The sequence below is a fragment of the Geotrypetes seraphini genome, chromosome 1 (assembly GCF_902459505.1).
Source record: "Geotrypetes seraphini chromosome 1, aGeoSer1.1, whole genome shotgun sequence".
NCBI classification, from domain to species: Eukaryota; Metazoa; Chordata; class Amphibia; order Gymnophiona; family Dermophiidae; genus Geotrypetes; species Geotrypetes seraphini.
In genome coordinates this window covers 57,758,295-57,783,797 of record NC_047084.1, presented here as the reverse complement: position 1 = coordinate 57,783,797, position 25,503 = coordinate 57,758,295, and the positions used below count along the sequence as shown (strand labels likewise).

The 25,503-nt window shown below is 40.7% G+C and overlaps 1 protein-coding gene across 2 annotated transcripts in view; it reads right to left on the bottom strand.

Annotated features, from left to right (window-relative positions):
* HCN1 (hyperpolarization activated cyclic nucleotide gated potassium channel 1) overlaps positions 1–25,495 on the bottom strand; it is a 619,095-nt gene extending 593,600 nt beyond the window's left edge. The window contains exon 1 of one of the 2 annotated variants that reach the window (XM_033931614.1): positions 24,640–25,495. In XM_033931614.1, the coding sequence (XP_033787505.1) occupies positions 24,640–24,974 (335 nt within the window). In that variant the 5' untranslated portion in view covers positions 24,975–25,495. The remainder of the gene's footprint in view (positions 1–24,639) is intronic. The other variant, XM_033931607.1, reaches the window with a different exon arrangement.
* Positions 25,496–25,503: the final 8 nt, after the last annotated feature.

Here is a 25,503-nt window from a genome sequence, read left to right as displayed (position 1 = left end):
TAAAACTAAATGGATAAAATAGGTTGGGTTTTTTTTTCACTCAATGCATAATGCAGTTCTGGCATTGATTGCCATAAGATGTGGTAAAATCAGTTAGTTTACTGGTAACTGGTTTTAAAACAGGTTTGGACAAATTCCTGAAGGTGAAATCTATACAGTGTTACTAAGGTACACATTGGAGAAAAAAAATACTGCTTATCCCTTGGGGGTCCGAAGCATGGAATCTTGCTGATTTTGGGGATTCTGCCAAGTATGTGTGACCTGTATTGGCCACTGTTAGAAACGGGATACTGAGCTATATGGACCTTTAGTCTGACCTAGTAGGGCAATTCTTCTGGTCTTATCAGAAGGAGCTGGAAAAAACTACACTGTGAAAGCAAAAATACAGAACAAGGGCAGTAAGTCGTATTGATGCCTGTTAATGTATTTTATTAGCTAGGACAAGCAGAGAATTAAGGGATGTAGATATTCTGCCCATGGCAGTTAGCATTTTTATAAACATTGGCCACTGCTGAATTAGACCGAGATATTTAGGGGTTAATATTCAGCTGGCAGCACTAAGCATTTTGCTAACCACCGATGGCACTAAATCTGGATGTCTGGGCACCAACACTCAACTTCCAGGTTTCCAGAGGAAGTTGACACATAGCTGTTTAAGTATGCTATTTAGCATTTAACTGTCTATAGCAGGGGTCCCCAAAGTCCCTCCTTGAGGGCCGAATCCAGTTGGGTTTTCAGGATTTCCCCAATGAATATGCATTGAAAGCAGTGCATGCACATAGATCTCATGCATATTCATTGGGGAAATCCTGAAAACCCGACTGGATTTGGCCCTCAAGGAGGGACTTTGGTGACCCCTGGTCTATAGGTTACCTCATAAAGATAGGACTAACTGTTATGCATTCCTGTTTTATGCAGTTCCCCTGACTGGTTAAGTTCTGAACATAAGCACTAAACCAGCCAAATGCTGACTCTGTTCCCGGAACACCTCTGAAGTAGCTGGTTTTGAGTTTGGCGCTAATCAGATATTTTCAGCAGTGCTAATGTCCCTAAAAATGACTAGTTAGCTCTGAATAGACAATTTAACTATCTAGGAGCCATTTCTAGCCAATTAAATTGCAATGAATATTAAACCCTTAGTGAATGGCCACCAGAAATACCTAGGTATCAGCTGCTATTCAGTGCCAGCACTTGGATAACTATACTTAGGATAGCAATTTGTATTGCCCAACACAATCTCATAGTTATCTGGGCACAATATTAAAGCAGCTGAAATACAGGAGTTCTGGGGACTGGAGGAAGCATTATGGATCAGCTTGAAAAGGGAAGATGGAACTTCTATACACACAGGAGTCATCTTTAGGCCTCCAGCCCAAACAGAGAAGCTGGACAAGAGCTAGCTGCAGACATGCAAAAATTGAGTCATAAAGGGAAAGCGCTATTACTAGGAGATTTCAACCTTCCTGATCCAGACTAGAACATCCCAACAGCAGAATCAGAAAGAGGCAAAGAGACTGTGGATGCCCTTCAAAACATTCTGCTCAGACAAATAGTAGTAGAATCCACAAAGGAAGGGACACTGCTACTCACAAAAGGAGAGAGTATGTCTAATATCCTGGTAGATGCCCTCGATGGAGACTGCTCCAACATTGTTGGCTGGTCTGAGAACTTTTCAGCGGCCTTCATATATAGACCACAATAAACAATAAAATTACACACTTTCTAAAAATCCAAGGCTCGAGTAATTTACAAAAACACAAATAATTGTGTTCTGTTCTTAACTCTACCAGAATGGAATTCCATAATTGTGGGGCTTCTTATGAGAAGATGATAACTGAATTCACAGTGTAACTGTCTTCTTGGCCTATTTTGAGAATGAAGATTAAACAAATTGCCTAGATAAATCAGACTCATTCTATTTATAATTTTATGTATAAAGCATAAAGCTTTGAATTCAATACAAGTTCTGACTGGCAGCCAATGTAAAGATGTCAGTAATAGGGTGATTCGATCTGAACAGGATTTCTCTTGCAGCCGTGTTTTGAATTAATTGCAAATGGAGATAATGAATTTTGAGTAGGACCTAAATAAAGAACATTACATTAATCCAAAATGGAAGAAATTAGAGCATGAGTCAATTTCTGTAGATCATTGATGGGGAAATAAGACCATATTTGATAGACAAAATGCAACTTTTCAAATGAGATTGTCATAAGATGGTGTATTTTAAATTCACCATATAGGGCTTCTTTTACTAAGCTGCGCTAGCGGTTTTAGCACGCGCTACAATGCTGTGCACGCTAGACAATAATGCCTCCATAGAGCAGGCATTAGTTTTTCCACATAGCGCAGAGGTTAGCGCGTGCTAAAAACACTACCGCAGCTTAGTAAAAGGAGCCCATAGTGTTGAATCTAACCATATTCCCAAATCCAATACAATTATAGTTCATCCAATTTTAGTTCCACTGATGGAACTGAGTGGTTTCTATATAAAGATCTTTTCTACATTCAATTTTAACCTATGGGCAATCATCCAGTGGAAAATCTTACAAAAGCAATCTTTAACAAAAGAAAATGCATCAGTGATTGAAGAAGTTATAGGAAAAATAATTTGGACATTATCCATATATGTTATACAAGAAAAATTTAAAGCCTGGAGTAGATAACATAATAAACTAACGAACAGATTCAAAAGGATGGGGATAAAGGAGTCACTCCAATGTCTGGTTTCCAAGAAGATGATTTTGTCCCATGGTTTTTAATCCTATAGCATCTGTATTTTTGGAAATCCTAGGAACTACTTTTCCATAACCCCATAAACTTTCCAAATTACTCATTAAGAAATAATGATCCACTGCAGTGGTTATTAAACCTGTCCTGGGGGACTTCCAGCCAGTCAGTTTTACAAAAATAGCCCTAATTAATATGCATACTCCACATATATGGGACTTTTTTATTATTATTTATTTATTTATATTTTCAATTCAAAGAATACAATACTTTGACAAAGCAAAAAATATAATCAATTAACGAATACAAGATTCAAAAGAAAAAGTAAATAAGAAGGGGAAAAACTATCCCATTCTTCACTAATTATACCATGAATATAGTCCACATTGTGAGAGAAAAACCACACACAGTCAAGGGAAGTTGAATTAACAAATATAAAATTAAAGAAAATACAGAGAACTTTGGATTGATTAATCAATTAGCCTGATTAGCGGGTGTCATGGTTAGTTCTGGAGTTCTTATGGGTGCCTTGCCTTCCAGGAAATATTGCAGTTGTTCTGGTTCATAAAAAATATATCCGTTTGTCTAATAAGTAATGCAACATTTACAAGGAAAACAAAGCTGGAAGGAAGCTCCCAAACTTAAAACTGATTGACGATATGTCAGAAATTTCTTCTGCCTTGACTGCGTCCATCTTGAAACATCAGGAAAAAATGGCAATCTTATGACCATAAAATTCAACATTCACAGTCCTATAGAAAAGACGAAGAACCACATCTTTATCTTGCAGAAAAACAAAATTCACCAACAAAGTGGCTCTTGAGGAAATTTCAATTTGGGAAGATTCTAGCATCCCGGTAAGATCCAAGTCTTCGGGATGTGAAGTTAATTTATCTTTTTCTTCTTTTAACTGATTCAGTTAATATAGTTTCTGTAGTGGTCTCAGAATACCTTAGAACCGATACCAAGAAAGACTACAAAAGTTCCTTAGGAGAAAGCATTCTAGAGGCTGGAAAGTTAAGCAGTCTTAAATTCAAACTTTTATTTGCGTTCTCCAGATTTTCAATTTTCCTTATCAATAGATTTTTATCTTTTAATTGAGAATTAGAAGAAACTTTTAAATCTGAGACCAAACCATCAACTTTATCTAATCTAGTAGACTGGTGTTGAATTTTTTCTTCACCTTCTTTAAGCTGAACAGCAGTCTTTTAATTTGTGGTAATAAAGTGGGTGCATACCTGGTAGAGGCTTTCCATAGCCCCCCACAACGCATCCATGTCCACAACCGCTGGTTTTAATAAGGGTCTCAAAGGGAGAACTGGAGGATTCAAACCCTCTAGTTGTTGCACCAAGGATGGTTGCACTCGATTCTCCCTACTCATCGCTCCCCGAGTGCCTCCTCCTGCCACTTGAGAGCTGGCCGGGAGCAATCGAACCACCTTCGGGGTCAAATTGGCGGTTCCATTAGAGATACCAACTCCAGTGCTTCCTGTTGAGCCGCCGAGAGCCCCGTCTTCATCCCGGGTCGAGGAGGAACAGGAGGCCCAATCGGGCTCAGCGAAACATCGCTGTCCAGGTCCGAGGTCAGCCCCCCTCGGACAGTGGATCCACCCCCACCCAAAGGTACAGCAAAGCTGGTAATTGTTATCTGCCGCATTGTCATCGGAGAGGAAGCAGGAAGATCACTCCTCTGTCTTCCCCTGCGTTTGGGCATTTCTCGACCAGAAATCCAATACTGAAAGTAGGTATGAAGCCTTAATTAAAGAAAAATGCCGATATTGCAGGAGCCTCTCACAGCGCATGCTACTCTATCGCCATCTTGGTTTTTCTCCTATATGGGACTTATAACTAATAATTAATACCGTAGTTCAATTTTTATCACACCAGTATACAAGGAAGCTATTATAATTGTTTCTAAAAAAATTTTAATTCTCAGTCTTATTTTGCATCATAATATAAATATAAAAACTATCACTCCATATAAACACAATACAAAATATACATACATATACTACGAGAACCCCCACAATCACACTACTGAACAGTGATCATTATATCATCAAAACATTATCCATCTCATTTCACCAGTGCAAGTTGAACTACACACGCAGTCCTTCTTCCTAATGAAATAGTTGAGTCTTTAAGGCTCCAAGATGATCTGTGTTTAACGAATAAATCCCATCAGAGTCCCATACTTTATTTCTAGAGTTATATGCAGGCTAGACTTGAGTTTATGTGGTTGCTTTTTCATTCTTCTCCCTGTAGAGTTTTTACAGTCTTCCAGAATCAGGTAGCTCTTCATGACTTTCTATTTCATTAAGCCTGCCCCACTTATTCTTTGTTCTTAACTATATGATCGGGATGGTGCACATTCATAAGAGAAGGGGGGGGGACGGTTCTTGATACAGCCTACCAGCGAAACATGTCGAATGACAGGTTCCTTCCCGAAATAAACAACGAAACAAAAAAGATAAGTTTGTAACTTATAGAGCTTCAGAACTGCTCAACTATTTGACTAGGTTATTGACTATAGCACTTAAACAAAATAAACACTTTGTGGCATAAAGCACTTTATAGAAAAGCACTTTATAAAATTATTAAAGAGGTTTACAGTGGGTCCAATGAGGAGGCCAGTGCCGAAAGTACCATAACCATTGAAAACAATTGGCTGATACTGGCACTTCTGAGGTCCTTGCTATACTTAAAGGATATGATACTATGCTGATTTCATATCCTCATTTTGTAGAATAGCTTTATTTGGTCACCTCTTTCAAGGTGTCATTTTGTTGGTTGTCATCCAATAGGATATAAGAACATAAGGATTGCCTTACTGGGTCAGACCAATGGTCCATCAAGCCCAGTAGCCCGTTCTCACAGTGGCCAATCTAGGTCACTAGTACCTGGTCAAAACCCAAGGTGTAGTCATATCACTTCTTTTCTTTTGGTGTTTTCATGCATTGTCTCCTTTCTCCACCATTTTTATCTCACATGGTTTGATCTCGTAATGGTTTATTTTTTTAAGTACATATGTATCTTCCATTGCTCTGTTTTAGTATTTCTTCATATAGACTTTGGTTATTTTATAGTATTTTTAGCTCTAGTGATGGCATATGCTACTTTTTATACATGCATGTCATTTATGATTTATTGTATATTTTACATGTATTTTATCTCTCGTTTTAAATGTTCTTTTAGTATCATGCAGGACAAAAGGTACATATTGGGGAGCAACGAATTATCAGATTGAGATTCTTTGTCAGCGTTTGGCGTCTGTAAAGATCTCCCAGATGATGCAACTAATCTTTTGATAATTCATTATGGCAATTAATAAATGAAATAAATATTTTAATAAAATTTTTCATCATCGTACCATTTTTCATGTACTTTCTACCCACCTATGAGCAAATCTGGCTGCTCACTATCCCAGGCCCTTCTGAATTCAGACACAGTCTCTGTTTCCACCCCCCTCTTCCGGGAGACTGTTCCATGCATCTACCACACTTTCTGTAAAAAAGTATTTCTTTTATCTGTTGGTAATAGAAACATTCCCTCTGATCTTAATAATCTAGGAGGCTGGTAAAGTTTCATCAATTGTGTCAAATACCATGAAATGTTATGTGAATAACTTACATGCACATTCACCAGGCAAACTGAGCAAGAACTAAGTTGAATGTGTAAAACGTGTCCCGCTTCCTTATAACGTTACCTATTTAACAGGAATTATTTTTTTATATTGATGAAGCATCAGGAATGCAAGCCAAATCTAATCTTTTCTAATTGGTATTGACTTTCAGGGATCTAATACTCTAAAATAAATACTGGAAGGGGACACAAAAATAATCTTTCTTAAAATAATTGTGTTTCAAGTTGAGGATTTGCTAGCTCGTCCATTGTATTATATCAATGATGTTTGTTTTTATTCTGTTGAACAAGAAATAATAAATATTCACTGTTCCCTCTAAGCTGAGCAGGAGTCCTCCACCCACAGTCTCACCAATAGAGGGTGCTGTTTTACTGTCACATTTTTCAATTGTGAGGGACAGGCAAGTTCTGCAGGACTCCAGGGAACATACCTGTCCTTAGCGACTGAAAATATTCCACCCCCTAGTGGTAGCAATGCAGCTGGAGGACACCTGCTCAGCTTAGAGGGAACACAATTTTAAAAACAGATTTTCTCATCTTCCATCAGAGTTCATACTCATACCTCTGTTTGGCAGGCTCATGTGCTGACCTATTTTATGAAAGCAATATATGTGCATATACAGCACGTGTCTTTATAATATAGCTCCTCAAAAAGCTGGCATAAAAAAACAGTATCTGCTCCAAATTGGCACGTAGTCTGTTAGGTTACACTTGTCAAGGTCCATGCAGACACATGACAAAAAGCCTAAATAGGCAGGAAAACCTGGTGTGGATTAATAACTCTCAGAAAATAGGGAAAATACTGGTACAAAAATGTTCATTATTCAGAAAATACACTATCAGGTTTCTGAGGAAGGAGTAAGTTCCCAAAGGAAGACCATGCAGGCTAAGTGGAATGCAAGCTTCTGGGAGTTGTAGGCACACACTCTTTCTACATAGGAAACCAGAGCACCTTCCTAGCAACCCTTCCAAGCTGGAAGTCTTTTCAGAAGAAAGCAGGCTGCTGCGTTTCACTCTCAAGAACAACCAACATATACAAAGCTTCAAGCAAAAGTGAGAGAGGCCAAGGCTTACCTAAAATGAAAGGAAGCCCTGAGGAACATAAAGCCGACTTCACTGGGAAGAAAAGAAGAGTGACAAAGAGGTCAGTCTCCTAAAAGGTGTGCTGTCTGCATGTGGAAGAGGAGCTTAGGAACATTCCCTTAAGTAATGCAGAGGTGTACAGCTGCTTGTTCAGTGGTGGAAGGAGGCCTGGGATTGTGTTTTCTTGCCTGAAAAAAAGGGCTAGCTTCTTAGTGTGTCTGATTTCAAGAAAGCCTGGGATAGGCACATGGGATCTCTCAAAATGAGAAAGAGATAATGGTTATTGCGGATGGGCAGACTGGATGGGCCATTTGGCCTTTATCTGCCATCATGTTTCTATGTAAAAAGGAAGAGGTGCCAAAGGTTACTCCTTAACGAATGCATTGTGTGCATGATGGGAAATACACTAGAACAAAGGTATTCCTTTACCAATGCAAGGCATTTTGAGAAAAAGCCCAGTGGCCAAAAGGGTAAAAAATGTTAAGTCTGGGGTTGTGGGCCACCTGCTCCAACAAACAGAAATAACATGTAGTGCACAAGATAAATGCTAACAGTGGAGGAAACTAATATACCCACCTAAAAAACCCTTTTTTTGTGCTTGGGGAGGGAAGTATCCTGGGCACAGAAACCCTGAAGTGTCACAAAGCGGCTGGATGGTTTACTATGTGAAGGGAGAGAATGAAAAGTCCTAAGTAATGGAGACGGAGAAGGAGCCTGAGCCTTGGTTGTTTCATTTGGAGGGTAAAAATAATTTTGTATTACTGAACGATGAGAGGATATCCTAGCTTTATTTTTTGGGATGGATAACTTGGTTTTAGTTTATGTTTATAAATTAAACATTGCATTCTATTAATTTCTTTGGGGGTTAAACTGAATAAAAATCATGAGAACATAAGAATTACTGCTGCTGGGTCAGACTAGTGGTCCATCGTGCCCAGTAGTTTGCTCACGCGGCGGCCCTTAGGTCAAAGACCAGTGCCCTATTTGAGTCTAGCCTTACCTGCTTACGTTCTGGTTCAGCAGGAACTTATCTAACCTTTTCTTGAATCCCTGGAGGGTACTTTCCCCTATAACAGCCTCTGGAAGAGCGTTCCAGATTTCTACTACTCTCTGGGTGAAGAAGAACTTCCTTACGTTTGTTCGGAATCTATCCCCTTTTAACTTTTAGAGTGCCCTCTTGTTCTCTCCACCTTGGAGAGGATGAACAATCTCTCTTTCTCTACTAAGTCTAATCCCTTCAATATCTTGAATGTTTTGATCATATCCCCTCTCAAGTCTCCTCTTTTCAAAGGAGAAGAGGCCCAGTTTCTCTAGCCTCTCATTGTACAGCAACTCCTCCAATCCCTTAACCATTTTTGTCACTCTTCTCTGAATCACTTCTAGAATACTTTAGAACCTGGCTATTTATTGGGGCATAGGAGTAGCAGTCAAGGGAATAGGGTCTATGGAAGGGAGCCTATAATTAGGTTGCAATCTGTTAGAGGGCAGACTAAGCCCTCTTGGGAGCTTCCTTCCAAAACCGAGCTCACTAACAGCCAGAGTGATGCCAGAGATGGGACACACCCTAGGGATGCAGCCAGCGGCTTAGTAAGGGGGGACAGGGGGGCGGTCCACCCCTGGCACCATCTTGGAGAGGGTGCAGGCAACCAACCTCCTCTCCGCCACCCTCTCCCCCCCCACTCCTTCCCCGCCACCCCCACCCCCCTACTACCAAGTGTGCACACCGCTTCTCTTCCCCTGTACTTCTGTAACGTTCCTGGTGTGAGCATCAATCCCCAAACTGCTGTTGTGCCAGTGTCAGCTTTTTCTCTGAAATTTGAAACTAAAAGGGGATACTAAGCTCTATGACATCTTCAGATATTATGGACATTCTTAGCAAAGCAGGAAGCAAGTCTGAAGAGAAGTGTAGCAGTTAGTACAGTCAGTGGCATAATAAGGGAGGTTGGGGGTTGTGCGCTGTCTTTGCAGGTGCCTCTCCTCCTCTCCACCCACCCCCACCCCCAGGTGCCTCTTTAAGTGTTTGCCAACACAAGCAGCATATTTCATCTGCTGCTCATGCCGGCCTTGACTCCCTTCTGACATCACTTCCTGGTTGCGGGACCAGGACATGACATCAGAAGGCAGCCACGGCCAGCGCAAGCAGCAGGTGGAAGATGCTGCTTACACTGACAAATAAGAGGTACGGAGGTGCACAGTGCGGTGATGCTGGGCGCCAACCTCCCTCATTATGCAACCGAGTACATTACTGGTCATTGGATAACTATTTCTGTGTATTTTTCTTTCTTATGATTGCTCAGTATTGCTTTGTTTTTGTTATTGTTCTTGAAAGTCTTAATAAAAATATTAAACATAAAAAACCCCAAAGGTCCTAGGTTTAAATCCTGCTTTAACTTAAATTTTATTTCTTCAGAAACAGAAAATACCTACTATGCTTAAATGCATAGACCACCTGCAAGCCTGAAGGCTACCAAAGTGGTGTACATTCAGGTGCAGTAGGTATTTTTCTGTTCCTGGAGGGCATGCAATTACAAAAACAAAGAGTTGAAATGGGATTTGAACCTGGGTCTACTGTACTAACCATTAGGCTGTCCCTCTGCTCTACAGAGGTATCTGTGTGGCCATTCTTCTAAGAACGCTGCCAGACAGACATCCTTCGCCCTGATTTTTTGCCATTCATATGCTAGGACTTCCAGTTTCTAAAATGGCTGATCATGCTAATCAGAGTGTTTTTTAAGTTTGGGTGCGTTTGTTACAAGGCTCTTTTTGGATTATTACCCTCTTATCTGGTACCATATTTGAAACTGTTTAATTCAAAAAAAATATCAGAAATTCGGGTATATTTATTTTCCCTACTCCAAGGGCATGTCGTTATAAAACTTTCTTTGACAGGACTTTAGAATATCAGGTGGGGAAAGTGAATTCTTGGATAAGCCCATTGATTGCTCAGGCTCATTCCTATCCTATATTTAGGAAATTATTCAAAACTTATTTATTTGATAAACAAGAATGTTGATTTTTATTATAAGTTTACAAAGATATTTTATTAGGCTGTGCTTGTAACTCTTTCCTCTAATTAGGTTGTATTTCATTGAGGTATTAATAGCTATGGGCTCCTTTTACAAAGGTGTGCTAGCGTTTTTAGTGCACACACCGGATTAGCGCTCGCTACCCGAAAAACTACCGCCTGCTCAAGAGGAGGCGGTAGCAGCTAGCGCACATGGCATTTTAGCGCATGCTAAAACCGCAAATGCGCCTTTGTAAAAAGAGCCCTATGTCTGAAATTGTATTTTAACTGTGATGTATTAATTTGCTCATTAGTAGTATGTATGTATCTTTATTTATTAATTGAAATGTTTTTAATTTCACTGTTGTGAACCGCCTAGAACTACTGGCAGGGCAGTATGCAAGCAATGAAATTATTATTATTATCATCCATCTCACCTATTTTCAAAAAGGGAATCCTGGTGTGCTTTCTGATGGAAAATACATGAGATAGGACATTCATTTTAAATGTTATAAGCTGGATGTTTATTCTGACTTGGACATCCTTTTGACGATGCCCCTTCACGTGTGCATCAAATATTAGTAAGTGATAGGCTTTCCAAGTGACTACGTTTATATAAATACAAATCATGGTACAGTGGTGCCTCGCATAACGGACGCCTCGCACAGCGAACGCTGCGCACAACGAACTTCTTGTCTTGATTCGTACAACGGACTTCGTTTCACACAACGAAGTCGCCCGAGCTGCATCCTTCCGCGCAGTGTGCGTGACGCTACCGGCTACCATCCTCCTCCTCCATCAACCAAATGGGAAGTTACATCATGAGGGGAGAGGAAGGAGGAAGGAAGCCGTTGGCAGCATACGCACTGTTAGAGCCCCTTGGCTTGTGTTAAAGTTGTTTACAGACTTCATCAGCAGCGGGAGAAAGCAGTCGCCGGCCCTGTTTCGCCGATCGAGGGGGGGCCCTGTTTCACCGATTGAGGGGGGGTGCCTGGTGTTGCCGATCACTGCGGGGGGGGGGGGGCGCTTTGGCAGAGGTGGGAGAAAGCAGTAAATGAGTGGAAGTTGGCAGGCCTGGGGATGGAAGGGCAGTCGAAATACGGTATGTTGGAGCAGGGGATGAGAGGGAGGGAGAGAAGGGGAAATATTGGACAAGGGCAGAAGGGATGCTAAATCATAGGGTGACAGGCAGAGAGAACAACAGGAAAAAGAGTGGAAGCAATCTTGAACCCTGAGGGTGAGGGAAGAGAGAGGTGGTGAGATGATTGATCATGGGGAGAGGGACAAAAGGGAATAGAGATGGGATAGGAAGATAGTGGAAGTAAAAGGACAGGGAGATGTATGTTTTTAGATGTATCTAAATAAAAATAATAACAAAAAATTTATCTTTTTTTATGTCATCTTAGCATATTTTATGCTACAGAACGAATTATTTTTTTTAACATGTATTGTTATGGGAAAACGCGTTTCACATAACGAACTTTTCGCATAACAAACTTGCTCCTGGAACCAATTAAGTTCGTTGTGTGAGGCACCACTGTATGTTTATAAACACTTGCTTGAAATATGTAAAAGGTTGCATGTTTATTTATTTAAAAGATTTCTCAACCATCTATTCCTATTCCACCTATAAGCAATTCAACTTCTATTTTGTGTTCACTTGAAAGTATATTTTGGTATTGATAAACAGCCTGATTCATCATCTACTATAATAAAACACTTCAAACTTCGTGTTCCATAATCCGTAGCTTAATGGCAGTCCTACAGGAGTTTTAAATGGCCACAGACGCAAGGAGGCGAACACGCCAGCAGTTCCCCCCTCCCATCCTCACTCACTCTAAGGCCCGCAGGGTGTTTAAAATTGGCCCGCCAGACAACAAACCACTGCCGCCACTGCTGCTCTTCATTCGCCTCTTCAAAGCAGCCTGTTGAGGATCGCCGGCCGGCTTTAGCAAACCTCGCAAGTCCGCTCTCCACCTCAGGAGCACATTCCCTCTGACGTGATCTCGTGTCAGAGGAGGGGCGGGATCGTGTCAGAGGGAACATGCTCCCGAGGTGGAGAGCGGCCTGCGAGGTTCGCTACAGCCGGCCGGCGATCCTCAGCAGGCTGCTTTGAAGAGGCGAATGAACAGCAGCGGCGGAGGCAGCGGTTCGTGCCAGTGGGCCAGAAGAGACCAGGAAGCTGGGATGGAGGGAGGGTAACAACGGCGGTTTGGGAGCAGGTAGTAGGGAGCAGGGAAGGGGTGCTGCTGGATAGGGGGAGGTAAAAGGAAGGGAGAAGGGCTACTGCTGGACAGGGGGGGAGAAGGCAAGGGGTGGTGGTGGATAGCCAAGGAAAGTGAGAGACAGAAAGACAGACAGCGGCCAAGGAGAGAGAGAGACAGAAAGAAAGAAAGACAGAAAACAGCCAAGGAGAGAGAGAGAAAGACACACCATATATTCCAGCACCCGTTAATGTAACGGGCTTAAAGACTCGTCAAACTATAATATTTATAGAAGCTCTTCTTTAACTGAAGCCCAAGATAGCTTTCCAAACAGCTTTTGCTATTATAATAAATTATCCATAGCAATGGATTTCAGTTTTCTATAAACCTCTTTGCACTAAGAGATCTTATAAAAATAGTACTTACGCCGTGTGAATTAAAAACTGTGCAATGTCATTTCTTACATTTTTTGAGATTACCAGCAGCTTCCCTGAGCTCCTGAGAGCTGTCACATTTGAAAGAGAGTTACAAATTACCTCAAATGGCATGGGATCTAAGTGGTTCATGCAGTGTGTGTAATACTGCAGAATAATCAAATACAGTGAGCATAACGTGATTTGTGACTTTCCTGAATGCGTTTATTTTTAGAGGTTCATGGGAATTGTCAGGAAAAAATAGCAACACAAAATTTGTAATTGCTACTGAGGAAGTGTAGAGCAGAATCCTGACAGCCATGTGATTCCTGAGAAAACTGATTTATTAGCAGTATCTTTCATTAGAGCAAAGCAAAAAATATTCAAATGTTTTCTGCCCAAGCTTTTTGAGTTCACTTCTTCACATCTGAGCAGCAGCATTACCGGATAATTCTTATCTTGGATTAAAGAAGGCCTACTAAATAAGCATTTCTTTTTGGCTCGCCATGAAAATAGTAGTAATGATGTCACAATGACCATGTCATTTATGATCTAGGTTGCTATTAAAGTTTGGCAAAAAATATTACCACGAATGTGTATTATTTAACACCATAAAAATATAGGGTCTTATTTACTACAGTGCACTAAGCATTTGGGGGTGGCAATTTTATAAAGAGTGCTAAAAATTAATGCTGGCTTATATAAAGTTGCAAAAGAGGTTTCTACCATAGGTCGGCAAGGTATGTGCTCCAATGCTCATAGAATTCCTATGAGCATCCGAGCATTTATCTTGCCGGCCCACTGTAGAACCCTCTACCACAGCTTTGTAAAAGGAGCCCAGGGTGCCTATAATCTGTGCCCTAAGATAGAATTCTATAATAGTATCTGGTCACCCAGAATCTGTCACAGAATGATATCCAAATGAAAACTTTGTCTCTAACATTATCCCCCCTCTTTTACTAAGGTGCGCCATGCTTATTAGTGCACGGTAAATATTAGCACGCGCTAAACGCTAACATGTGCATGTTATCCTATGGACGCATTAGCAGTTGGCGCACATGTTGATTTAGGGCATGCTAAACGCGCACTAAAACACTTAGTGCACCTTAGTAAAAGAGGGCCTAGGTGCCAACACTTACACCATGTAAAAGGCAAGTGTAACTGTTGGCACCTAAATGCTGGCACCTAGGCCCAAACTTACAGTATTCTATAAAAGGCATGTGCCATATATAAAATCACGCTTAGTGACCATACGCATAACTAACATTTAGGTGCACCCATTTAGGCCAAAGAAAACCAGGCCTAAACACATGCACCTATGTTGACCTTGGGATCTTGCCAGGTACTTGTGACCTGGGTTGGCCAATGTTGGAAACAGAATACTGGGCTCGATGGACCTTCGATCTGTCCCATTATGGCAACTCTTATGTTCTTATGTTGTGCACACATCAGGAGTGTTCTATATCAGTACACACAGATTTAAAGGATGCCCACAATCTGCCCATGCTCCACTCCTGGCTGTGCCGTCTTTTCAGATTCATGCACTAGAACTGAAACATAGCACTTTATAGAATGTGCCTACCAAGTGACAATTATGAGGTACTAATTGCCAATTATTAGTGCTGATTGGTCTTCTTAAACAATTAAGATGTGCACGAAAATCAGCTATGTGCACTGATTTGCCTGCACAACTTATGGTGCCATATACAGAATTTGGGGGTAAAGCATTTCAGCATACAGTTAGACGTCTAACTGCTGATTAGGCCCCATTTGGTTGCCTAACTTCTGCCTGAGTGCCTTAAATGAGGCACCTAACTTGTTGCACACTATACAGAATTTGGAGGTTAGGGAGCAATTCAATAAATTTGGGCACTAAAATGCAGGGTGCTGAGCACAAATTCTACAATTGCATCTGGGTACTCAGATTCCATTAAAGAACGTTACATTCAGAAAAGCAAGTGCTAATATTCTATAATCTTAACATGTAAAGGATGCATTTAGATCAGTGTCTTGCAAACTTCTTCAAGTCATGGGTCACTAAACTCGGGGCCGTGGCTGGAGGGCCTCCAGGCAAGTGCAGATGTAGACATGATGACATCATATGCATGTGTGACATCATCGCATCAACATCCGTGCATGCGTGAAGGCCCTCTAGATGGGGCCCTGAGCTTGCTAACCCTGAAATTGGTACACCAGTGGAGGGTGTGGAGAGGAGAGATGCAAAGAGGCGCTAGCAAGGAGGAAAGGTACCTGTGCCGGCTGACTGCCTGTAGGATGTGTCTCTCACCATGAGAGGCACATCCTGTAGGTAATCAGACAGAGCCAGTGCCTCTCCTCCTTGCCAGCGCTCGCAGCACACCCAGAATCTCACTGTGGCACAACAAATACAAAACAAGGAAATGAAACAGAAACCCCACGTAAAGTCCAACAAAAAAAGAACAAGTGGGGAGTGGGATAGAACACGTCAACCTTGAGACAATCTTTTATTTCTATAAACTTAAAGTAAAGAAACGCATGTATAGAAAGTCCTATAAACTTGATGAACTTATATTGAAAGGATGCAGTTGATGACCTGACACGGTTCGTGTTTTGGCCCCCCAGATGGAGGCCTGCCTCAGGCGTATCTCTAATGGTCTGAAAAGAATACACCACTAGGTGTCACTCCACTGCTGGAAATACAAATTGTAAGAAAATCTTTAGAAAGATTGTAAATATATGGAATGCTCGTGAAAAAGAGTCCGAAACACTCAAACAACAGAGTACACAGTGGTCTCTCGCCAAGTATAGCAAGGCACACAATTTGCGATACGCTGATGTAGATACTAAAAAAGCCAATATGCAAAGCAATTTAAGTGAATAGGAGAGGTTCTTGCCCAGTTAAATCGCCTATGCAAGGTTATCTGCTGACATTCAGTGGAAATTAACTGGATAGTGCCACTGAAAATCAACACTAAGGGCTCCTTTTACAAAGGCGCGTTAGGACCTTAGCGTGCGGAACAGCGCACGCTAAAATGCCATGTGCACTAGCCGCTTCCGCCTCCTCTTGAGCAGGCAGTAGTTTTTCGGCTAGCACGCGCTAATCTGGTGCGTGTGCTAAAAACGCTAGTGCACCTTCGTAAAAGGAGCCCTAAGGAAGAGATTCCATAAACAGCGCCAAATCCTAGATGCCGGTGGACACCCTACCAGCGCTTAAGTTAATCGAGAAATACCATTTAAAATGGCAAAAAAAAATGGTAAGAACATAAGAATAGCCTTACTGGGTCAGACCAATGGTCCATCAAGCCCAGAAGCTCATTCTCATGGTGGCCAATCCAGGTCACTAGTACCTGGCCAAAACCCAAGTAGTAGCAATATTCCATGCTACTGATCCAGGGCAAGCAGTGGCTTCCCCCATGTCTTTCTCAGTAACAGACTATGGACTTTTCCTTCAGGAAATTGTCCAAACCTTTCTTAAAACCAACTACAGTATCCGCTCTTACCACAACCTCTGGCAATGCGTTCCAGAGCTTAACTATTCTCTGAGTGAAAAATAATTCCTCCTATTGGTTTTAAAAGTATTTCACTGTAACTTCATTGAGTGTCCCGTAGTCTTTGCAATTTTTGACAGAGTGAAAAATCGATCCACTTGTACCTGTTCTACTTCACTCAGACACTGGAATTGTGCCTATATAGGCGCTTTAGGGCACTTAATGTCACAATGAGCCTGGCTAACACTGGAAGGGGCATTAGGTGTGTTTCACAAGATAGATAGGCACCGGAAATGTACTGTAGGCCTGGAAAACCCTGGCCTACATTTCTTGCGCCTATCTTTTGTGGTAATGTGATTCTCTATAGGGTGCTATCGTGTGACTGACATGCAATCAGCAGCCACTTTTTAGACAGCCACTGATATCGGTACCCTATATAGAATCCAGGCCTAAACGCCTAAGCCAGGCAGTCTGGAGGCAGAGTAAGAACTTAACTGGTTAAGTGCTAATATTCAGTCCTTAACCGGTTAAATTAGCCGGCATATAGAACTACAAAAATAGTAGTCCTATCTCACTGAAGAACAAGTTTCAGGAAAATATTTGTTTTTTGAATACATTTAGGGTAATCTAACAGAATTTACAACCCCCAATCAGAATATAACCGTGCAATATTTCTGTCATGCAGGGTTTGGCTGAAATGTGTGCTTCACTATCCACATGGAACCATTGGCAAGGTATTTTGGGAAGAAAAGACTGAAATATTTGTCAAACAGAAATAACAGCCTGAAATATGATCTTTCTACTCTCTCCATATCACTGATCTAGCAAATAGCATGATTGGCAGTGAACCTTTGATCCAAGTTCTCACTGGACAACATGATTTTTGTTTCCATAACAAGATTGATTCTTACAGATTTTTGGATGCTGATCACAAAAATGATTTCACAATTCTTCTATGACATGTGGTTTTCCAGGAATTTACTAAAATTTATTACAACACATATATCAACATGGCATCATTAGTAAATTAACACTGTTCGGCTTAAATATATTATTTAGCCCTATTTTAATGTATTGCTTCTAAGAAAAGTTAATGAATAGTTAGTTATCATGACCTGATGATTAATTAAACTGCAAGTGTTGCTGAAATGTTTTAATCATGATGACAGTTTGTGCTACATTTGCAGTGAGCTCTGGTTGAAGGCACAAAGAAGAACCAGGATGCCACTGGTAAAGAAGGTCTATGAACTGTGTTTTGGATGTGAAGTTGGCAATTAAGGCTCCCGTTTCTTGTGCATCAGTTAATTATGATGGTTCACGATGCACAACAAATATGGGGAGCATTGATATCTGGGCTTAAAGCCAGTGGAAGCAAAAAAATCAAAGGAGTTAGTGCACAAGTTAGCATGCAGTAATTGTTGCTGCATTAGCATGTCATTTAGCACTAAGGGAAAGGGAATGCCTTTTTGTTGCTTTGGCATTTCAAAGCTGACATTCAAAGTGGTGGGCACTGGAGGATCAAGTGACTTGCCCAGGGTCACAAGGAGCAGCACTAGGATTTAATCTCACAACCTCTGGGTGTAGAGGCAGCAGCCAGTAAGCCACAGCCCTTCCTCTCCAGATTCTATAGAGAACATCTGACATTAGATGCCTAGATCTGTGTGCCTAGCCAATGTAAACGCCCAATTTAATTTTTTTAGTTGGTTTTGCCATTAATTGAAAGCGACATTAAAAAATCAATTTAGAAACCATTAAAAAATGTAATTAGCTATTAGATGCCTGACTCAGTAGGCTCCTACCACTTTGAGGTAGGTGTCAACTCCGAGGCATCTACCAGCAAGTAGGCATGGTTAGGGACAGATTCAGGGCAGATTTGGGATGTTGTTTGACTTAGGTGCTGGTAGGCACCTAACTTAGGTGTACTCATTTAGGCCAAGAAAACCCTGGCCTACATGGGAAAGTGCCGAAGGTTTTAATGTCTACAGGTGCCTAAGACCACTTAGACACCGCTTGGTGTGATTCTCTAAATGGCGCCTAGTGGATGATTGACAACTGTGCTCAACAGCACCTAGCGTTTAGGTGCCGTTTACAGAATCAGGCCTAACTGAATGCCTCGAACTACCATGGCTTTGGCGGTATATAAGAAATAAAATTATTATTATTATTTTATTGGGGGCAGGAACTGGGTGGGCTATGGGTGGAGAATGGCTGTGGACTGCGCATTACAGTTAGTGCACACTACGTTACCATACATGGTCATTTGTGCAGCTTGTGTATATGTGTTTACTGCTTCAAGAGAGAGAATTAAATGCATTTATTTATTTATTCAATTTTCTATACCGTTCTCCCAGGGGAGCTCAGAGCGGTTTACATGAATTTATTCAGGTACTCCAGCATTTTTTTCCTGTCTGTCTTGGCAGGCTCACAATCATTCTAATGTACCTGGGACAATGGGGGCATCCACGCTAAATGCCAATACATATACCCCCTAATTCTATAATCCTATGCGCTCAAATTTGCACATTCAGGTTATAGAATATTATTTGTTTGCATAAAGATAAATGGCTATTAATTGGCTAAATTTGAAGTTAATCTGCATCAATTAGCAATTATGCATGAAAGTGCCCTTACTCGTTACTCTATAAGTTGCGTGCTCGGGAATTTGAATGTGCAACTTTAAGAAGGGCATGGACCTGGAAGAGGCATGAGCAAGTCGGAGGCGTGAAAGGCAGTTATGCGCTCAGGTTACAGAATACTACCATTTTTGCACCTAACCGCCAACAGTTAACGGTGGGCATTTATGTCAGCCACTGAAATGATGTAAGTGCTTATGCTTCATTAGGTGCACAAATGTGGCTTAAACTAGCATTCACCCATGAATTAGTAAGTGTTAATTAAGTTGCTTTGTATGTGTTAAAAAATGAATATGTCTTTTAAAAAAATTTTAATAAACCAAATGTTTGTAACTAAAAAAAATCTTGCAAAAATTGAGCAAATGTCCAAAACAAACCAATACTATTGCTTGTACCTATCCTTAATTACTGTTAAAACATTAGATGATGGCAGATAAAGACCGGTACAGTTCATCCAGTTTGCCCAATAAAATAGACTCATAACATGTGATATGATTCTACATATGATTTTTTTATTATTATTATGTCTTTACGCAACCTGCCAGTTGTTATCATCTGGGTTTGGCACTTTAGATAGTGAGTCCTTCCCAAGAACTGAGGATATTCATAGGTACAGTATCTCTGCAAGATGCAGAAGAGTATTTATTATATAGGCCAACAAAAAAAAAATTCTTGGTGTCTTGGGTTTTTTGACCTGTTCCTGGGATCATTTGGGGTGCTGATTCAGAAAATTGCATTGGATAGACCGCTTCAACTCAAATGACAAAATCACCTTTGTTCTGTTATATTACATAATTATGTGCAAAACATTAAGATGGTAAACATGGTTTCCTTAGACTAAATAAATTTGGATTTCAAAGGTTTCTCAACCTGATCTGTTTCAAACAGTTGCACATAGATTTAAATTCTAACGGATTTTTCAACTTTGTCTTCTGTTACCTGGTTTGCGTTTTTGCATACAAGTTAGCAGATATCATGAGAATGTTTACGTATTTCCAACTGTAGTTTTACATCCAAAACACTGGATTGTAAAAGGTAAGTAACTTAGCTGTATAACAGTTATGATTATATAGGAGGTGTGTATATATTCCCACTTATATCATTTCATTTTTGCAGATCAAACACTATACAGGTTATGGCTACTTCAAGAGAGAGCTGCTTGAATCATCCTGACGTATTTTGCTATATTTGTAGGGAGGACACACTGAAAGTGGGAAACAAGTTTCTTAGTTTGTAAAAAGAGCATATGTAGGTTATTTTGGTGTCAAGCTTGGAGATCATGATAAGCCATGGGCTCCTCCTATTGTATGCAAAACTTATACAGAACATTTGTGCCAGTGGGCAAATGGAAAGCGAAGCTGCCTGAAATTTGGAGTAGCAGTGGTTTGGAGGGAACCGAAAAACCACTTTGATGACTTATTATTTTTGTATTGTTAATATCATAGACATCAATTGAAATAATCGTGACAAGTGGTCTTACCCTGATCTACCTTCAGCCAGGAGACTTGTTCCACATTCGGCACTCGGAACTTGCCCATTCCACCTTTCCATGAACTACTACAGCTCTCAGAGGATGAGTCTTGCATGTCTGATATCGCACAAGGCTAAGATAGTGGGAGCAGTGAAAGTGATTCCCAAACAATTTCACATAGTGAATGTTTTGACCAGAATGAAATGAGTGATCTGATCAGGGACTTAAATCTTTTCAAGGAGTCTTCTGAATTGCTTGCCTCCAGACTAAAGGAAAATAATGTACTTCAGCCTGGAATGAAAATTATATTTTCTCGAAGGAGAGAAAAAAACTTGCTACCATTACTTAACAAAGACAACAACTTAGTATTCTGCAATGACATCAGAAACCTTCTGAAGAAAATGGGTCTTTCAGAATATAACCCAAATGAGTGGCGTCTTTTCATCAATAGTTCAAAATGTAGTTTGAAATGTTCTTTTAAATAATGACAACAAATATGGTTCAATTCCAATCGGTCACTCCACCAGGATGAAAGAAGAGTTTAAAGCCATTCCTTTAGTCATAGAAAAGATAAATTACCAAGATCATCAATGGGTGATTTGTGTAGACTTGAAGATGGTTAAATTTCTTTTTGGTCAACAAAGAGGCTACACAAAGTATCCTTGCTTTTTATGCCTTTGGGACAGTAGAGCCAAACATGAACATTGGGCAAGAAAATATTAGCCTCCAAGGGAATGTATGGTGGCTGGAGGACAAAATGTAATCAATGAACCTTTGGTAGCATGAGATAGAATCATACTGCCACCACTACATATAAAGATAGGCCTGATGAAACAATTTGTAAATACTTTGAATAAAGACAGTTTGTGCATTGAATACATAACGCATATGTTACCTGGACTTCAGGGCTGTGGAGTCGGTAGATATATGTTCCAACTCCGACTCCTCAGTTTTTTGTACTTCATACTCCGACTCCAGGTACCCGAAATTTCCTCCGACTCCGACTCCTCAACTCCGACTCCACAGCACTGGTTAATTTTCAGATCGTTAAAATGGAATGTCAAGTTGAGAGAAATGAGCATTTTCGACACCACCTTCTTTTTGCTTTTAATCAAGGTTCTAAGGCCGCAGAAGCTGCTCACAACATTTGTGCTGTGTATATAGTGGGTGCTATAGCTGAAATAATCGCTCGTGATTGGTATGCCAAGTTCAAAAATGGAGTCGGTAGATAAATGTTCCGACTCCGACTTCTCAGTTTTTTGTACTTCTGACTCCGACTCTAGGTACCCGAAATTTCCTCTGACTCCGACTCCTCGACTCCGACTCCACAGCCCTGATGGACTTACCATGGAAAAACTGAAGGCAGGAATTTTCAATGGTCAACAGATCAGACAACTTATAAATGAATTACCATGGAAAAACTGAAGGCAGGAATTTTCGATGGTCCACAGATCAGACAACTTATAAATGACCCAAATTTCATAGCATCAATGAATGAAATTGAATAATGTGCCTGGTCTTCATTTGTTCTTGTTGTGAAAAACTTTCTTGGCAACAAGAAGGCAGATAACTACACACAATTAGTAGAGGATATGCTCTTTCATTTCTATAGGCTTGTTAAAGTCCATTATCTGTACAGTCACTTAGATCGCTTTCCAGAAAACCTTGGTGACTTATGCGAAGAGCAAAGTGAAAGATTTCACCAAGACATAAAAACAATGGAAGCCAGATACCAAGGAAGATGAGATGCACACATGATGGCAGACTATTGCTGGAATCTTATGCGGGATTGTCCTAGCAGATCCCACTCTTGGAAGTCTTACAAAAGGAGCTTCTTGTGTGTCAAATGACTGGAAAGTTTGTATCATAAACTTGTGCATTTGGTATGAAATAAGTACATTTTCATGTTGTACATTTTTCTTTTAATTTTTAATCTGTTTCCTTCATTTTTAAAAGATATTAATTTAAACACTACATTAAAATATCCTGATTTTTTAATGGACGAGCAGAGTGAAGAGTGGTATATAGCACATGTTCTATATCTCAAATACTAGAGCTGATAGGAGAAAACTGGTGCCATTTTTGGAACTAGTAGGTCATATATACCTAGAAACAGGTCTAACATTTGAGGCACCAAAATGTGTGTTGGCCAGTGTTATTACTAGCTACAAACATATGGAATGCAGTTGATTGAGTGAAGGTCACAAAATATTCTGTAGCTTCTTGCCAAACTATTGTGAGCTAGGTTCTTGTCCATTTTTCCTGAGCTATAAGTTAGCACAAAGTAAAGTTTATAAAAATGTCCCTTCCATGCCTCCCACTGTTCGTATTTTGTGATATTTGAATTTTAACAGTGCTTGATTCTCTACTTCTGATTTTCATCCCAACTTCATTTTGAACATTTTAGTTTATCATCCCAAATTCCTTATGAGCTTTTTAGTTTATTTTTAAACATTATTATTAATGGTGATTTTGTATTAACTATGTTATTGGAATCTCTAAACATTTACTGTTTTTGGTTTTGGTTCATTTTTATATTGATTCACTCTCCATTTATTTTTTTCTATAATGGTCTGCAAAAATGTTTCTATATAAATTGTGTTTCCTGCTCTTAGCATATTTGAAAAAGGAATGCAAACATCAGGGTGCTAATATTTCTATACTCATTTTCTGAAACGTTTTTTCAAGGTTGTGTTATCAATCGAATGACAGTGGCTTGCAGGAGGCGCTGTGATTCAGTACGCTGGACAGCTCCATGCTAAGGGACTGGCTGGAAATTCCACCCATTTCAGCTCTTTCTCCATACATTTGGCTGCTTCACACAATTTTCCCTGATGTTAATGAAAGACCGTTATCTATAATCCTAAATAATCCTTTTTAACCCCTACATCTTCCTTTCTGACTCCTTCCCCATCAGTATACCACCTCCTTACTTATTCACTTTGGAGATATGATTTACTTTCCTTTTCAATATACAGTATACAGATATAGATATATATATTGGCGAGGGTTAGGTTTGAAATTTTCAGACATATGAAATCCATCACAGGATTCTGCACAGTCATCAATGTACGGCTTTCGCCTGAAACCACACACAGTCCTGGTTCACAGTGTGTGTTTGTGACTGAGAAAATGATGATCCAGTTTCTTTCACCTTCTGTCACAAGCTAATGACTTTTACCCAAAACTCAGTTTTTCTTTGATTGCAAACACAAACACTTCCTTTGTCTCTCTCAGTTTGTAAGACCCACTTTCTTTTCTTACTTATTTATACATGTTATTAACAATATTTTTTTTTTTAAAAAAAAAAGCACTAGAATACAAATAAATTGAGACATTTGTAATCATAGGTTTGGTTTCAAGGTCAACTGAAGGAGCCAACCCGCTTTAGTATATTTTCTACCGGAGATATGCAGTTGGGTATGGACTTCTTTGCTGTTCCTGCCTATGTCCATTTCGGAGAAAAAAAACTTGAGCTGTAATTGAGACATAAAGTAAATAAAAAGCTTTCTGGCGACGTGTGCCCTGCCTTGCCAAATTTAAGTTCAGAAACGTGTCATCTGCTTTTATAGAACCTTTCCCTGTGCAAATATACCAAATGAATCTCTCTGTGCTGGCACCAAAACAATCCAAAGAAAAAGTTCCCTCTTCACCTGCGATGCATCTCTTTCAGGAAAGAAAAGTGAATCCCTTCACGGATCACTGCGCTTTATTTACTGTTCAAAGATAAATGAAATATTTGTGTGTGTGTGTGTGTGTTTTGTTTTTCAGGCATATATATGGTCAACTGAAAGTTAACAGGCAACAGGATTCAAACTGCACGCCAAATAATGTACATGCACGTACTTACAAAAATGCACACACACACGTATGTAAAAGCAAAAGACATGCATTATACACTGATGCACATATACGATCTTCCTATAAGTGTGACTAACATTTCTGATTTTCACAGTTCACGAGTTGAAGAAGGACCCGAAAGAATCCCCTACCTGAAATCACTATAAGGATGTATGATCCAGAAGCCTGCAATTTTAACCCTTTCTTGCTCTTTTTCCACAGCCTTCTGACTGCCGAACATCCGGAGCGAGAATTTGTTGACCCCCGGCTGCAGCAGGGAGGTGATCTGCCTCTGCATGAAGCCCTGAGATGCCCTGGCCCCGTCGGCATCCTCGAAGCCCACCACCGGCTCCTCGCCGTCCACCTTGAAGCATACCGAGTTCGTGTGCTCCTTCACGCTCGGGTTGCTGCCCGTGAGACTTTTCTCCGCTTTGCCCGGGAAGGCGTCGTCGCGGCTGTTCACCGACGAGTTCAGCTTGCTTTCCATGCTGGGCTGCTCTGCCGTGGGCAGGCGCTGCAGCTGTGCGCAGCTCGGCTCCTCACCCCGCTCTGCAGCTGCTGCCGGCCGAGGCACGCACACACGCACTCCGGGGCTCTGCGCGCCCCTCTCTTGCCTTCGGCTCTCGCTCCGTGAGCCCTCTGCTGGCCGAGCGCCGCTACTGCGGCTCTGCCTTCCGCTCCAACGGTACTTGACATTGAGCTCCCGAGTCCTTGAAAATTGTGCAGCGTATAGGAAGTAGGGTGTGGACGGGGGAGATTGCGGGTGTCTGAGAAGAAAGAGCGCGAAAAAATCGCTCGCAGCCGTAAGAAAGATCTCGCTTCCGTTGCAGAATGAGACGCCGAAAGCGCCCTTTTGCAATGTATTTGAAGCACAAAGAATAAAATTGATAGAGTAGGTCTTATTTATTGGTTAATATGTTTATGTCCTCTTCGCAAACTTTGGGAAACGTTATATTTTCTGCTCGCCCCCCCGAGCAGAATTGTCTCTTTTATAGTATAAGTGCATCGGCTGACAT